We start from the raw sequence: 14,818 nt of genomic DNA on the forward strand, positions 1-14,818 counted from the left end.
TGATGCCACAGTGGAAAATCCCACACCTGACCTCTTGTGACAGTCACAACAGGTCACAGTCAAAACACAAGCACACACAAATAGTGTATAAATTTACTTCAGGCTGTGTGAAGAAAGTTTTCATGAAACATAAATAAATTTCATCTTTAGACCTGGGTCCCATCCCCAAGATTTTTCATTATGTATATACAGCTATTCCAAAATCTGAAAAAAATCTGAAATCTGAAACACTTCTAGACCTAAGCATTTCCGACAGGATCACTTGACCTATAATTCTGAGGCATGCTGGGTTACTCTGGAGCACTCTGGGAATTCCTAGGCTCTGACAGCTTTCTTAGCATCTGTTTCTCTATATGATGCTTTAGTTCTGAGATGGGTACAGTGATGCTTTTTGGTCCAGATGACCTGCAGGTGCTCTGGAGGGGTCTGCGTAGCTCCCCTGTAGACATGGGACAGTGGTCCTGCTGGAGAGGAGTGGCCGAGTGTGTTACATTCAGGTTCAGTTCCTGTTTACTAAGTCCCTCCATGTGCCAGGTACCATTTGAGGTGGGCTCTTTTGATCCTTACAGTACAAGTCTTAGTCTAACTTGTTAGACCACAGATTCTTTTTTTTTTTTTTAAGAGAGAGAGAGAGAGAATTTTTTTTTAATATTTATTTTTTAGTTTTCGGCGGACACAACATCTTTGTTTGTATGTGGTGCTGAGGATCAAACCTGGGCCGCACGCATGCCAGGCGAGCGCGCTACCGCTTGAGCCACATCCCCAGCCCCCACAGATTCTTTTTTTGAGGGAATGGGTATTGGGCATTGAACTCAAGGGCACTCGACCACTGAGCCTCATTCTCATCCCTATTTTGTATTTTATTTAGAGACAGGGTCTCACTGAGCTGCTTAGCACCTCAATTTTGCTGAGGCTGGCTTTGAACTTGCCATCCTCCTACCTCAACTTCCTGAGCTGCTGGGATTATAGGCGTGTGCCACCGTGTCCGGCTGACCACAGATTTTTTTTTGAAATTTTTTTTTTATCTTTTAGTTATAGGTGGACACAATATCTTTATTTTATTTTTTATGTAGTACTGAGGATGGAACCCAGTGCCTCATTCATGCTGGGCAAGTGTTTTACCTCTGAGCCACAACCCCAGCCCCACAGATTCTTTTTATTTTTTTATAAAAGAACCTTTAATACCTAACAAAATCCTGCAGATGCAGTTGGTTAGATAACTGCTTTTGATTATATTTTCACTGAATCTATTAGTCAAACCCCAAACTCTCAGATAATTTGAAGAGCCCCTTGCCTTTCAAGCCAAATGACTACAGGCACTTTCTAGTCTTCACTCCAGATTTTACACACCACAGGCACAAACCCCAAGACAATAAAACTGAAACGCTTCACCCAGCGGGGCTGTCACACTGGAGTGTTACTCTTGCAAGTGGATTCAGCCCCTCTAGCGTGGTTCCAGTGCAAGGTGGTTGACTTCTGAAGTCACCTGCCGCTTTGGATTCCCCACGAGTTCTGGCTGTTTGCATCTGACTTCTTTCCGTTTCTTGCAGTTCCATCCTCTATCCTGGATTTGGTCGACGACCATCATGGCTCCAGCGGAGGACAGACTGTGAGGTGCACGGCTGAGGGCACACCTCTTCCCGACATTGAGTGGATGATTTGCAAGGATATTAAAAAGTATGGAAACTGGACGTTCCTTATTCCTTGGTGATCATATTATTTCTCTGGCTGGCGCTTTTTGCACTAGTGGTTCTTATTTGACATAAGGCTCATGTTAGGATTTTGAACATGGTTCCCAGATTCCTGGTGTGTGTGTGTGTGTGTGTCGTGTGCATGTTTCATGAAGAGCTGTAAGAAGAAGGTCCGTGGCTTTCATCAGATCCTCTCTGAGTCTCTAATGTGAAAAAATAGTGAATTTTAAGAACCACTCTCCTATGAGGATCTTTACTGCTCTGGCCCATATTTTTACTTCATATTTATTTTCTGGCAAACTTTTTTTTAAATTGGTGAATTATAATTATCTATAATAGCAGACATCACTATGATACATTCATATCTGCACATAGCATAATTTGGTCTTATTCATATCCCTGTATCTTCTTTTTCCCTTCCTTCCTCCCTACCCCTAATTCCCATCCTCTACTCTACTGGTCTCCCTTCTATTTTCATGAGATTCTTTCCCAATTTTATCTTTAGTTTTCATAAAGAGAGAAAACACAAGACCCTTGACTTTCTGGGGTATCTGGGTTATATCCCTTAGCATGATGTTTTCTAGTTCCCTCTATTTTCCTGCAAATGATATAATTTCATTCTTTCTTATTGCTGAATAAAACCTCATCATGTATCCACACAATATTTTCTTTATCCATTCACCTGCTGATGGCTACCCGGACTGGTTCCATAACTTGGCTATTATGAATTCTGCTTCTATAAACATGAATATGCATGTATTGCTATAAGGCTGACTTTAATCTTTTAGGATAAATACAGAAGAGTGGGATAGTTGGGTCATATGGTGATTCCATTCCTAGCCTTTTGAAGAAACTCCATACTGATTTCCATAAAGGTTCTAGTAATTCATAATCTCACCAACATGTATAAATGTCCCTTTCCCTCTACATCCTTGCCAGCATGTGTTATTATTTGTGTTCTTGATATTTGGCAAACTTTGGGTGGCTAGACTGGTGTGTGTGCATAATGAAAATGGCACCCATGTGATTGCTCACTCTCTCACTCACCTCCTGCTGTTGGGTGAGAGTTAACTCACCATTTCCTCATTCGTCTCTCATTTCTCTGCCTTCTTAGGTGGGCACGTGGACACTCCCTGGGCACTGGTTGTGTTCTGAGGCCTTGATTGCTTTTTTCTAAAGACTGAGACTCCTAGTCCTCCCTTTAGAACTTAAGGATGATTGCATGCTGACTGGGGCTGGAATCTGGGTCTTATAACTCAATTTGAAGGATGAGTTATAACCCTTGTGACACCTTCAGAGTTGTTTTCAGTGTGGATGTTGAGAAGGACAGATTCCAGGCCTTTTGGAAGGGGTGGGATATTGGCATCATTAAAGATGCTTGATGTTGAACTGCTCAGTTCATTCGTAGGGTCAAGTTTTGGGATCAGTAGTTACATTTTATAGAATTTGTTTGTCTCTGCCTCCTTCACAGTAAACTCTCAGTTATTCTCATGCAGGTTATTTCCTTTTGAGTATGAAAGTGAGTTTTACTGTTAAAATGCACAAAAAACAAGAAAGTTATCCCATAGGCACCTGCAAATGTAGACAAGGTCAGCAACATAACAAATTCACCAACCCACTCTTCTCCCTGACTGCCAATAACCAGCCCTATATTTATGTGCTTTTTCTCTGTAGATGTAATAATGAAACCTCATGGACAGTCTTAGCCAACAATGTCTCAAATATCATCACAGAGATCTACCCTCGAGGCAAGAGTACCGTGGAGGGCCGAGTGACATTTGCCAAAGTAGAAGAGACCATTGCAGTTCGATGCCTGGCTAAGAATCTCCTTGGTTCTGGGAACCGAGAGCTGAAGCTGGTGGCTCCCAGTGAGTTGCTCAACAGTCAGGGGAACTCCTGCTCATCAGCTGGGCCTCATCTTTCTCGGGCAGCATGTGCAATCCCACATAGGGTGGTATCAGAATTCAGGTCCCCAGGCAGAAATTCAGCTTTGAATGCAGCTGAATCCAGCCCTTTCTTTCTTCAAATTCATATACCAAGCTGCATCTTGCAAAGGACACTGGACATTTTGCTTGTCTAATAGTATAGCTACTCAGTCTCTGAGTAGCTGAACATCTGAACATTTGCATGTGAGATGGAGAATGAGGAAGAAGAATCTTCTATCTCATTGCTTCTTACGGTAGTTGAGACAGGTTGAATTCTTAAAACAAACAAAAAACCATGAAGTCACAAGCAATAGAAACAAATGCCACTTTTCAAAGTAAACTTTATTAAAAAAGCTTATGAAATACAGACTTTTGTACATGAAGTAGCACTCAATCTCATTTTTCAGTCTTTATTGTTCCCTTTTGGATTCTGTCTGAAAGGTTATGCTAAGAGCATCTTTGGAGAAAGTGCTGAGTTCCCCTGATTGAATTTTGGTGTAGTTTCATGGGTGAAAATGTTTGAGAGATGGTATTGCCCATCCCTAAAATGTGCCAGGCAGCATTCTTCCCTACTGGCAGTGAGATATTCCTGGCCAGGTATAACCAACACCTTCCTGCCCCCGGCCTATCTTCAAGGAAATTCTCCATCCTGTCTCTTTCTGATCCTCCAGCCCTGCGTTCTGAGCTTACGGTGGCAGCTGCAGTCCTGGTGCTGTTGGTGATTGTGATCATCTCACTTATTGTCCTGGTTGTCATTTGGAAACAGGTAGGTATTTTCCCAAAGCACTAAAATCTTTGAAGCCTGTGAGAACAACAGCTTAGTTCAATGCCTGGCACAGTGAAGGAGCTCAGTGATTACAGGTGGATGGATGTGGTTAGATCCTACTGCAGCTTGCTGCTGCTGCAGTGGGTGCTCTGGTGCCTTGGGATCTTGGTAATTCACCAGTTACCTGTCCTGGTCTTTTATAGAAACCAAGGTATGAAATTCGCTGGAGGGTCATTGAATCAATCAGCCCCGATGGACATGAATATATTTATGTGGACCCGATGCAGCTACCTTATGACTCGAGATGGGAATTTCCAAGAGATGGACTAGTGCTTGGTAAGTCCCTCTGACTGTGACCTCCCAAGACACTATTCTCACTTTTATGTAACATGACTGTTTAAATCCCTTTAAGGGACCTGAGCTTTGCTTAGTAAGAACTATGCAATATAAATTCACTTGCAGAAATATATTTCCATCTTGAAAATGAGTTAATTGAGGCTGGGGAGGTAGCTCAGTGGTAGAGCCCTGGCCTAGCATGCATGAAGACCTGGGTTCAATCCCTGGCACTGCCGGGGTAGGCATGGGGGAGAAGAAGAAACTGTATCATTGCAATGAATTTTAAAAATCTAATACCATAACAAATTATGGTTAAAGAAAATTTTACAAAGGGAGAAAGGAATATAAGGAGGCCTAGCAAAGATACCCACCAACATGGCTTTGCTTTGGAAATGATACCAATCGAAAATGAAGTGAATTTCTACAACTCAAAAACAGTAAATGAGAAATGAATGCGGACAGTCACAAAGTAGGTTTTTATCCAGTACATTCTGAGGGTGCATAAGAAGCTCATATATATATATATATATATATATATATATATATATATATATAATATTAAAATATGGGTACATCTTAAAGGAAAACATATAACAATACCCAAGCCAACTTGTCACATTTCAAATATTTCAATCTTGGGCTCAGATCAAATACATGAAGTCCAAGGGAGTTTTATTTTTTTATTTTTTAAAATCACATTCTGAATGAATGAAAACAGGACAAAGGCAAAGTTAGAGCTAGAGGTTGTGTCACAGTGAATAATATAACTAAATACAGGTTTTAATTATCTACCTGTCTCATTCCAAAATATGGCAGAGTTTAGGTCTTAGAGAGTTACTTAAACTGAAATCAAACGAGGTATCCTCCCGGCTCCCAATTTCAAATGCTTTTCCTTAAGCTTTCTTTATTATATTTTCACCACTGTTTCCCCAAAAAGGATGAGGAGCTTAGGGAAATTAAAAAGTAATAAAATTCGGGGGAAAGGGTAAAATCCCTGCTATGCCAAGGGGCACTGCTTTGTCTCCCTGTTCCTGGGCCCTGTCAAGTTAATGGTGAAGCAGTACCTTTCCAGTAATTGCCAGCCATGCAGCCCTGCGGATAGGGGCAGGGTGGGCTCTCCTGGTGTCTTTCATGAGCAGAATCTACCCTGGCTGGGCTGTCCACAGTCAGGCTGATTATCTGGAAGCCTCTCCCTGGACTGTGAGCTCTTCAAGGATGGGGACAATAGTCTCAGTTTCTCTTTGTCTCTCCTGACATGAGGCAATGACTGGGCTCAGGGCATGCTGAGCCTCTGTGGCCTTGCTGGCAATGGGCCGCAGTGGGCCCAGCTCAGTTTTTACTTGTCTACTCCTTGGAATCGGTGGTATTTTGAATACTCAAGTATTTCCAGTGGTTAAGGATTTATTGATGCAAAGGATGCCTCTGTTTGTGTGTGTAAAACAGAAGGGTGTTGAGCCAGGGGGTATGAGCAGGAGCCAGGAGGCAAAAGCAAAGGAGCCCAGGGCTTGGCCAGCACCCAGCTGCTAGCCAGAGAGTTCACACCAGGGAGGGCTGCATCCTCCTCTCTCCCGTCTGTGTTTTCCTTTCCGCTGCAAATGTTATTTGACAAAAGCAATTACTCTAATTTCCTCCCCTGTGGGCTCCATTCTTTTTTTGACAGGATGACTTGGAGGAGTAATTAGGCTTACTCAATATGGGAAAGCACCCACCCAGCTGTTCACCCCGCAGAGGAGCCCGGTGTGTTGATGGTTCTTCTTGTCCACAGGTCGCATCTTGGGATCTGGTGCATTTGGGAAAGTGGTTGAAGGAACAGCCTATGGATTAAGCCGGTCCCAGCCTGTTATGAAAGTAGCCGTGAAGATGCTCAAACGTAAGTGTTCGGAGGATTTGAATACGAAGATATTAAGTGAACTGATCAAAATCGGGTCGCAAATTGAAATACAGGCAGCGAGTAGCCAGTTTAGGACTAGATTCTGGTTCTTTGACTGTAGATTTTATGTGCGTTTAGAAGTTTGTCAGTTAATTCTATTTTGGTTGTTCTTGTCACTTGTATGTTGGAAAACGAGGAGTTGTTTCTAGTGACTTCTTTATATCCTAAAGACTAGGGACTGTCACCAGAGTCCAGACCCCATGGGCCCTCTGCTTCTCTTTTATACACTTGGTAAATGTAATAATGTTGAATCACAGGAGCAGCCACATTCTTGGGGTTTTCTGGAAATGAGAGCTAGGTAGTTGAGTTGAACTGACTCATGATTTATTTCTTCAACAGCCACTGCCAGGTCCAGTGAAAAACAAGCTCTCATGTCTGAGCTGAAGATAATGACTCACCTGGGGCCCCATTTAAACATTGTCAACTTGCTGGGAGCCTGTACTAAGTCAGGTAGGCTCACCGACCTTCCTGGGAGTGAGGGTGTGCTCTGAACACCTGTGGTTGTGAAAAGCCGTCAGACCAGACTCAAATCCCCCCTCACACCCCAGCCACACCAGTGAATATAAATCTTTTCTTTGGAGTCCTCTCGCTCCACTGAGCTGATGGGAGTCACTGTTTTTGAGCGATATCTCCTGGTGGTCCAAACATGGCAATTCATGGCTTCTCTGTCCTTGGGTTTTCATTCTGGTTTTGGTCCCCACAGGCCCCATCTACATCATCACTGAGTACTGTTTCTATGGGGATCTGGTCAACTATTTGCATAAGAATAGGGATAGCTTCCTGAGCCGCCACCCAGAGAAGCCAAAGAAAGAGCTGGACATCTTTGGATTGAACCCTGCTGATGAGAGCACACGCAGGTGAGTGTACAGAGACATGGCTGTGTCATTGTCCTATAAGCCTCACAAATGGAGAGAACCCATGTCCTGACAGAATCCATGTCTGCAGGGTCAGGGCCCAAAGTAGCAAGACTTGGAGACAAGCTAGCCTGCCCAGTGGTCCCCGACAGTGCCAATGGATACCCTATGTCTGTAGGCACTTTGGACTGGAATATCATGCAGGAAGGCCTTGCTGATAGGAGTTAAGGGGAGTGAGAGTTGGAATCCTTCTGGAAGCCATTCTCCTGTTTATGTGTGATCCACTCTGGATGTATGAAATGCAGCACAGGCCATGGACGCCTGAGTTTATATACCTTGTGAGAATCTGTCTGAGGATTTCCAAGCTCCAGCTGGTGGTCCTTGCTGAACCTGGGCCTATAGATCAAGCCAGTGATGGTGGTCCCCACTTCAGAAATCTGCCAAGTGACTGTAAAGATCTCAGAGGTTATGAAGATCTGTAAGATCAGAAAGTGCAATGAGTTGGCTTTGTACACAGAGCCACAAATCCCATGTTCATGGTTTATAGATTGAAAAACAGAGAAAGAGTAATGATGGCCTTAATGTCATGATTTTTTTTTTCAAATTTTAAGTATAATAGACTTACAACATTTTATAAGTCTTTGGGGGACATAGCCCCCTGTTGTAGATGTCATTTCAGGGTGTCTGTGTTTTCATTGAAGATGTGTAGAGGAGTGGCACTGAAAACAAATAAATAAGTGAAAAGATAGTAAGAACCCTGTCAGCCAGAGTTAGCAGAACCTGACTAATCCCCCAATCTTTCCCATTGCAAATGGTGGTCATTCTTCAGCTTATGAAAAGTGCCTCCTTCATGCCAGAAGGAGTCATTTTCCTTTCATGCCACTGGAACCTTCCTCCCATCCCCATGCCTGGGTCTGAGGTGCCCTGTGTGTTTGTGGGATTGTTGGAGTCATCTTCTCAGGCCCTTCTCCCTGCCTGGACCGCCCCATGTGAAGGGTACTCTTTGGTTTTGTTTTTGCTCTGCCTCCCTCAGTACCGGGCACATGGTAGGGACCCACATCGTCATCTGCTGAAGCATCTGAGTGACCACTCCAGAAGGGCACCGGGGTGAGATGTCTTTTCTGTTTTACAGTTATGTGATTCTATCTTTTGAGAACAATGGTGATTACATGGACATGAAGCAAGCCGACACCACACAGTACGTCCCCATGCTGGAAAGGAAAGAGGTCTCCAAGTATTCGGACATCCAGAGATCACTGTACGATCGCCCGGCCTCGTATAAGAAGAAATCTATGTTAGGTAAAAGCATCTTTATCACTCTGCTTTAATATGATACTTAAAATACTCAGAGGTGGGTGAACAGGAATGATAAGTAGACCTGTCAGGCCACGCGGTCCCTGAATGCGGGTCTGCTCAGCTGGGTCTGTGACAGGTTATTATAGGTTGTGGCCTGTGAATTAAAAAGGACAGACTTCTTGTAATGAATTTCCCAAACTTCAAATGCGATTGCTTTATAGAGTCATTTATTCTGACATGATAACCTTTCTTTTTTGTTCTTAACATGTCTTATTAATTGGAAAAAAGCTGTTTTCAATAGATTTATGTATTTTTGCAGTACTGGGGATCAAACCCAGAGCCTCATTTATGCTAGCCAGTTACTGTACTTCTGAGCTACAGCTCCAATCTCTCCCCCACCTTTTTTTTTTTTTTTTAATGAAAACAGTGAGAATTGATTGTTTTGTTTTGTTTTGGTGATGATTGAACCCAGGGCCTTGTGTATGCTCAACAGATGCTTCACCCTTGAATTATATTGCTACCTTTGATAATTGATTTTTTTTTCAGTGCCCTTACTTGACAAACTGCAAGTTAGGAAGCTTTTGTTCTTTCTTCCTAGTGGCTTTTTCTTAAGTTTTATAAGAGTTATATCTATGAGTTCAATAACCATTAATTTTAGCTTTCCTAACATCCAATTTGAGATAAAAACTGGAGAGTAGACAATTGGAGTTGTATTTTTCTGACAAGTGTTTCTATTGACTGTTGTCTGAAGGCAGATCTGTTTTCAAAACAGAGGTGTAAATGGAGGATTGGATGGATTTATTAACCCCAGGGTGCCCAGCTGATGCTATACCAGATGGACCACCTCCTATCTGCTCGGGGGTGGCCCCTCTGGGGCTCTGGTCTAAATCACAGATTTGAAGTAGGGTAGGTGTAGATAGGTCTGACCTTGGCTTTTCCTGTGATGTTGTTGTCTTTGAGGCCTGAGCCCTCCCATTGGTTGATGCAAAAGTGTTGAGCTGCCATGAAATTGTTTGGAAAATCACTAATGTGCTCGGAATATTTTCAGGGTTCTTAAGCAAAAGGTACAATCCATTAAAAATAGAATGTGCTTGTTTTGCAAAGTTCAGTACACAATGATATTTTCCATTTCTGCAGTTCTCGGTTCCATCCACTTCACGTTGCCAAATGGGTGAACTTCCAAGCACTTTACAAAGATTAGCCAATGAGGGTTATCGGAACCAGTGCTTCCTCTCCTCTCCCATATTTTTAAAAATAGTTTACATCGCTTCCCAGGCTGAGCTGGTAGACTTGGCACCACACATTGGGGGACCTGAGTCACGCTGAGGCCCAGGCCCTGTTGGCAAGCACATTACAATTTTCTGGCTTTCCTGTAGCTGGCTAGAAAAATGTGAATGGCTGAAGCTATTCTTCGCTTGCCTGAAAATCCTCAGAAGGACTGAGAACTACTTGCCTAGATGGCCTTCTTCCTCGAAAACTCTGGGATCCTTCCAGATGGGATGAACTGGGGAAAGTTACAAACAAAGGGAAGTCAATGCAAAGTCATTGGCACTGGTTTTTTCCCATATTTTTTTTTATTAGTGCATTATGGTTGTACATATTGATAGGATTATTTTATATATCCGTACATGCATACAATATAACAATATAATTTGGCCAATATTAGACTAAGAGAGAACATTCAGCCTTTGGTTTTGGGGGATTGGCTTTTTTCACTTAGCAATACCCTTTAGATCCATCCGTTTACTGCCAAATGTCAGAAAGTCATTCTTATTTATGGCCAAGTAATACACCATTGTGTGTGTATGTATATATATTGCATTTTCTTTATCTATTTATCTGTTGAAGGGCCCCTAGATTGGTTCCATAGCTTAGCTATTGTGAATTGAGCTGCAATAAACATTGATGTGACTGTGTCACTATAGTATGCTAATTTTAAATCCTTTGAATATATACCAAGGAGTGGGATAACTGGGTCAAATGGTGGTTCCATTCCACATTTTCTGAGGAATCTCCATACTGCTTTCCAGAGTGGTTACACCAATTTATAGTTCCACCAACAATGTTATGAGTGTACCTTTTTCCCAACATCCTCATCAACATTTATTGTTACTTGTATTTTTGATAATTGCCATTCTGGCTAGAGTGAGATGAAATCTCATTAGTTTTGCATTAAAACTAATGCAAATTAGTTTTAATTTGCATTTCTCTAATTGCTAGAGATATTGAACATTTTTTTCATATATTTGTTGACCATTCATATTTCTTCTTCTTTTGAGAAGTGTCTGTTTAGTTCCTTTGCCCATTTATTGATTGGATTATTAGGGTTTTTTTTGATGTTAAGTTTTTTGAGTTATTTGTATATCCTGGAGATTAATGTTCTATCTGAGGTAAAGGTGGCAAAGATTTTCTCTCATTCTGTGGGCTGTCTATTCACATTCTTGATTATTTCCTTTGCTCTCCAGAAACTTTTTAGTTTGATGCCATCCGATTTGTAGATTTTTGATTTTATTTCTTGCTCTTTAGGAGTCTTGTTAAGGAAGTCAGTTCCTGAGCTGACATGTTGGAGTGTTGGGCTTACATTTTCTTCTAGTAGGTGCAGGGTTTCTGATCTAATTCCTAGGTCTTTGGTCCACTTTAAGTTGATTATTGTGCAGGGTGAGAGATAGGTGTTAAATTTTATTCTACTACATATGGATTTCAGTTTTCCTGGTACCATTTGCTGAAGAGGCTATCTTTTCTCCAATGTATGTTTTTGGTGCCTTTATCTAGTATGAGATAACTGTATTTACATGGATTTGTCTCTGTGTCTTCTATTCCATTGGTCTTCTTGCCTTTTTGGTACCAATACCATGCTGTTTTTGTTACTAAAGCTCTGTAGGATAATTTAAAGTTTGGTATTGTGATGCCTCCTGCTTCACTTTTCTCACTAAGGATTGCTTTGGCCCTTCTGGGCCTCTTATTTTTCAAAATGAGTTTCACAACTGCTTTTTTCTATTCCTATGAAGAACGTCATTGGAATTTTAATGGGAATTGCATTGAACCTGTACTGTCAGCTCCACTCCCAGGGTGGAGTCACTGCAGGGTTCCTGTGAAAGGAGTTCCTGTAGGTGGAGTTCCTGAAGGTGGGGCTTAGGTCTAGGCAGGCCCCAGGGGCTTTGCTGAGTGACAACTGGTTGGGAGATATTAAAATTGGTGCACTTCTGGGGCCTGGTAGCTGCCCATCAACCTGGGAGACTGCACCTAGGAGACTCCCCAGGGTTCCACTCATGAGGGGGAGGAGCCAATCTTTTGCCCTTTTAGCTGCCTGTGGATCCTGCCTTTCCTGGCTTCCCGGGCTCACTCCCCAGCACAGTCACACCCACTGGTTCAAATTCCTGCCCTGCTCTGAGCTGCCAGACTGAAAAGTGGGGGGGGGGGGCAGCCAGGCTCTCCCCAGGCTCCCTGACCATACACTCTGTACCTGCTTTCCTCTTGATTTGTTAGGCACAGTTTAGGTGATGCGGCAGGTGTCTGCTGGACCAAGAACTAGACCCAGCTCAGATTTCCTGGATCCTGGTTCCCATAGTTGCTTCAGAATGGCTCCTGCCTCAGCTCTCCATGGACAATTGGGAAACATGATGCGTCTTTCATGAACCAGTGTACTGTGCAGGCAGCCTCTGGACCAGCCAGAGAATGTTTTTGATCTCAGATTTCTCTGCACTAAGCCATGCCTGAAATGTGGCTCCCTCAAGTTGCCCTTCCTGCTTTCCCCAGGGTCACCCCTGGCCATGGGCTTTCTCTTTATTTTATTGTATCCAACCTTCTGAGTCCCCAACCGTCTCTGAGTGTCCAGTATTCAATTCCAGTGAAATAACTCTTCCATCCACTTCACTGAGAAGCCATATATCCACTACCTTGGTCTCAGCCATGGAGTGGCTTAGAAAGTAGCCTCCTGTACTCCCCACCTTCCCTGGTCTCTATTGACCCTGGTCTTTAAGCTTTTTTTCTTGTCTGATTGGTAGTTGATTTAATTGATGAGTTATAAGCCAAAGACTAGGAAGGTAGTTTGAAAAATAATATTTATTTTTTTTAGTTTTCGGCGGACACAACATCTTTGTTTGTATGTGGTGCTGAGGATCGAACCCAGGCAGCATGCATGCCAGGCGAGCGCGCTACCGCTTGAGCCACATCCTCAGCCCCTAGTTTGAAAAATAAAATAAAGCAATTCTTAGAAACCATTTTTTTTCTTGTTGTCCTCATGTATATTTGTCACAGAAAATTTCAGTGTGTATGTGTGAGTTTAAAGATGGCTGGTGTGATTACTAACTAAGGTTGGAAAAAAGAAATCTGGGAGGTAAACAAAATCGATATGTGCTGGGCATGGTGATACAGGCCGTCATTCCAAATACTCCCGAGGTTGAGGCTGGGGAATTGCAAGTTTGAGGCCAGCCTCAGGAACTTGGTCCTATCTCAAAATAAAAAATGAAAAGGGGTGGGGAATGTAGCTCAGTGGTAGACTACTTGCCTACCATGTGTGAGTCCCTCGGTTTGCTTTCCAGTACTACATAAAAACAAAAAACAAAAACCAACAACAATACAAAACTACATGTGAGAACCCATTAGGGAGAAGAGTTTTGATTGGTCCTCATGGCCCTGTGTTCTTACATACTCATATATAAATCACGTATGTCTTTCTGCGTGCGTTTAGGTCGACTCTCTCTTTAACTGAAAAGCTTGGGACCAAAGGTGTTTTGAATTTTGGATTTTTTTTTCAGGTTTTGGAACTTTGCATATATGTAATGAAAGATCTTGGGGATGGGACTCTAGTCTAAACACAAACTCATTTATGTTTCATCTGTACCTCTACCCAGAGCTTGAGGGTAACTGTATACAATCTCTTCAGTGTACTTGCATTTCAACTGTGACCTATTACATGGGGTCAAGTGTGGAATTTTCTACTTGTGCCATGTCAGTACTTAATAACTTTTGGATTTTGGAGCATTTGGGATTTTAAATTTGGGGGATAGGAATGAATGCTCAGCTTGTACAAATTTATTTTTAAAGAAAGAACCTTTTCATTTTTTATTTATTTGCACTGCTGGGGATTGAATCCAGCATCTCATGCATGTGAGGCAAGTGTTTTTGCCCTGAGCTTTGCTCTCATCCTCCTTTGCACACTTAGATACCCACCTGGGAGGTCTAGAAACTGCATAAGAAAATAGCTTTGGATGTGTTCTTTGGACAAGCCTCTGCAGTCTGACAAGCAGCCCAGCCTCATGGTAGTCCTAGTGGTGGGTGAGCTCTCATGCTGTCCTGCTCTCCTTCCTGTTCTGCAGACTCAGAAGTCAAAAACCTCCTTTCAGATGACAACTCAGAAGGCCTTACTTTGTTGGATTTGTTGAGCTTCACCTATCAAGTTGCCCGAGGAATGGAGTTTTTGGCTTCCAAAAATGTAGGTTCAAGGAACGGTGATGTCTTTAGACCTGGCTGCAGATTTCAGAGGGAGGGGAGGGGGGAAGCAGACGGCAGGAAAGAGACCTGGGAGAGGCCGGTGACAGTAGCTGCTTCTCCTTTACCCCTCTCCTCCTCTCCCCCTAGGGAGGGCCTGGGTCCTAGCAATATTGGCTGTCTGTTTTTCTCCAGAGTTTTCTGTGTCTTAAAGGGGTTTGGTTAAGGGCAAGCCCACCATGCCAGGACAGACTTCCCTAGGTGCACGTCCTCAGCTTCAAGTGCCACCATGGAGCAGCCAGTCTGGCATGAGTGCTGCTGTTTAACCACCGATGGATTGACCCTGAATGTTTCTTCTCTTTCTACCCAGTGTGTCCACCGGGACCTGGCTGCTCGCAATGTCCTCCTAGCACAAGGGAAGATTGTGAAGATCTGTGACTTTGGCCTGGCCAGGGACATCATGCACGATTCGAACTACGTGTCGAAAGGCAGTGTATGTATCCCCTGTCCTCACTTGGCCTGCTCCCCTCCTTCCCTTTCTTCTCTGAAGTCAGCTGCTGCTTCTTGCCACTGGGAGCCTATATCTTTTA

General features: G+C 43.0%; 1 protein-coding gene across 4 annotated transcripts in view; it reads left to right on the forward strand.

Moving 5' to 3' along the window:
- The window catches only part of Pdgfra (platelet derived growth factor receptor alpha), a 48,437-nt gene that overhangs the window by 21,108 nt on the left and 12,511 nt on the right, over positions 1 to 14,818 (forward strand). For all 4 annotated transcript variants that reach the window (XM_046460800.2, XM_046460965.2, XM_046460737.2 and 1 more), the window contains exons 9-18: positions 1,551 to 1,677; positions 3,366 to 3,559; positions 4,288 to 4,382; positions 4,586 to 4,718; positions 6,484 to 6,588; positions 6,988 to 7,098; positions 7,352 to 7,505; positions 8,635 to 8,801; positions 14,117 to 14,232; positions 14,599 to 14,721. In XM_046460800.2, coding sequence (XP_046316756.1) covers positions 1,551 to 1,677; positions 3,366 to 3,559; positions 4,288 to 4,382; positions 4,586 to 4,718; positions 6,484 to 6,588; positions 6,988 to 7,098; positions 7,352 to 7,505; positions 8,635 to 8,801; positions 14,117 to 14,232; positions 14,599 to 14,721 — 1,325 coding nt within the window. The remainder of the gene's footprint in view (positions 1 to 1,550; positions 1,678 to 3,365; positions 3,560 to 4,287; positions 4,383 to 4,585; positions 4,719 to 6,483; positions 6,589 to 6,987; positions 7,099 to 7,351; positions 7,506 to 8,634; positions 8,802 to 14,116; positions 14,233 to 14,598; positions 14,722 to 14,818) is intronic.

The sequence above is a fragment of the Marmota monax genome, unplaced genomic scaffold, assembly GCF_021218885.2.
Source record: "Marmota monax isolate L192 unplaced genomic scaffold, Marmota_monax_Labrador192_F-V1.1 WCK01_AAM20220418_F8-fsc00025, whole genome shotgun sequence".
NCBI lineage: Eukaryota > Metazoa > Chordata > Mammalia > Rodentia > Sciuridae > Marmota > Marmota monax.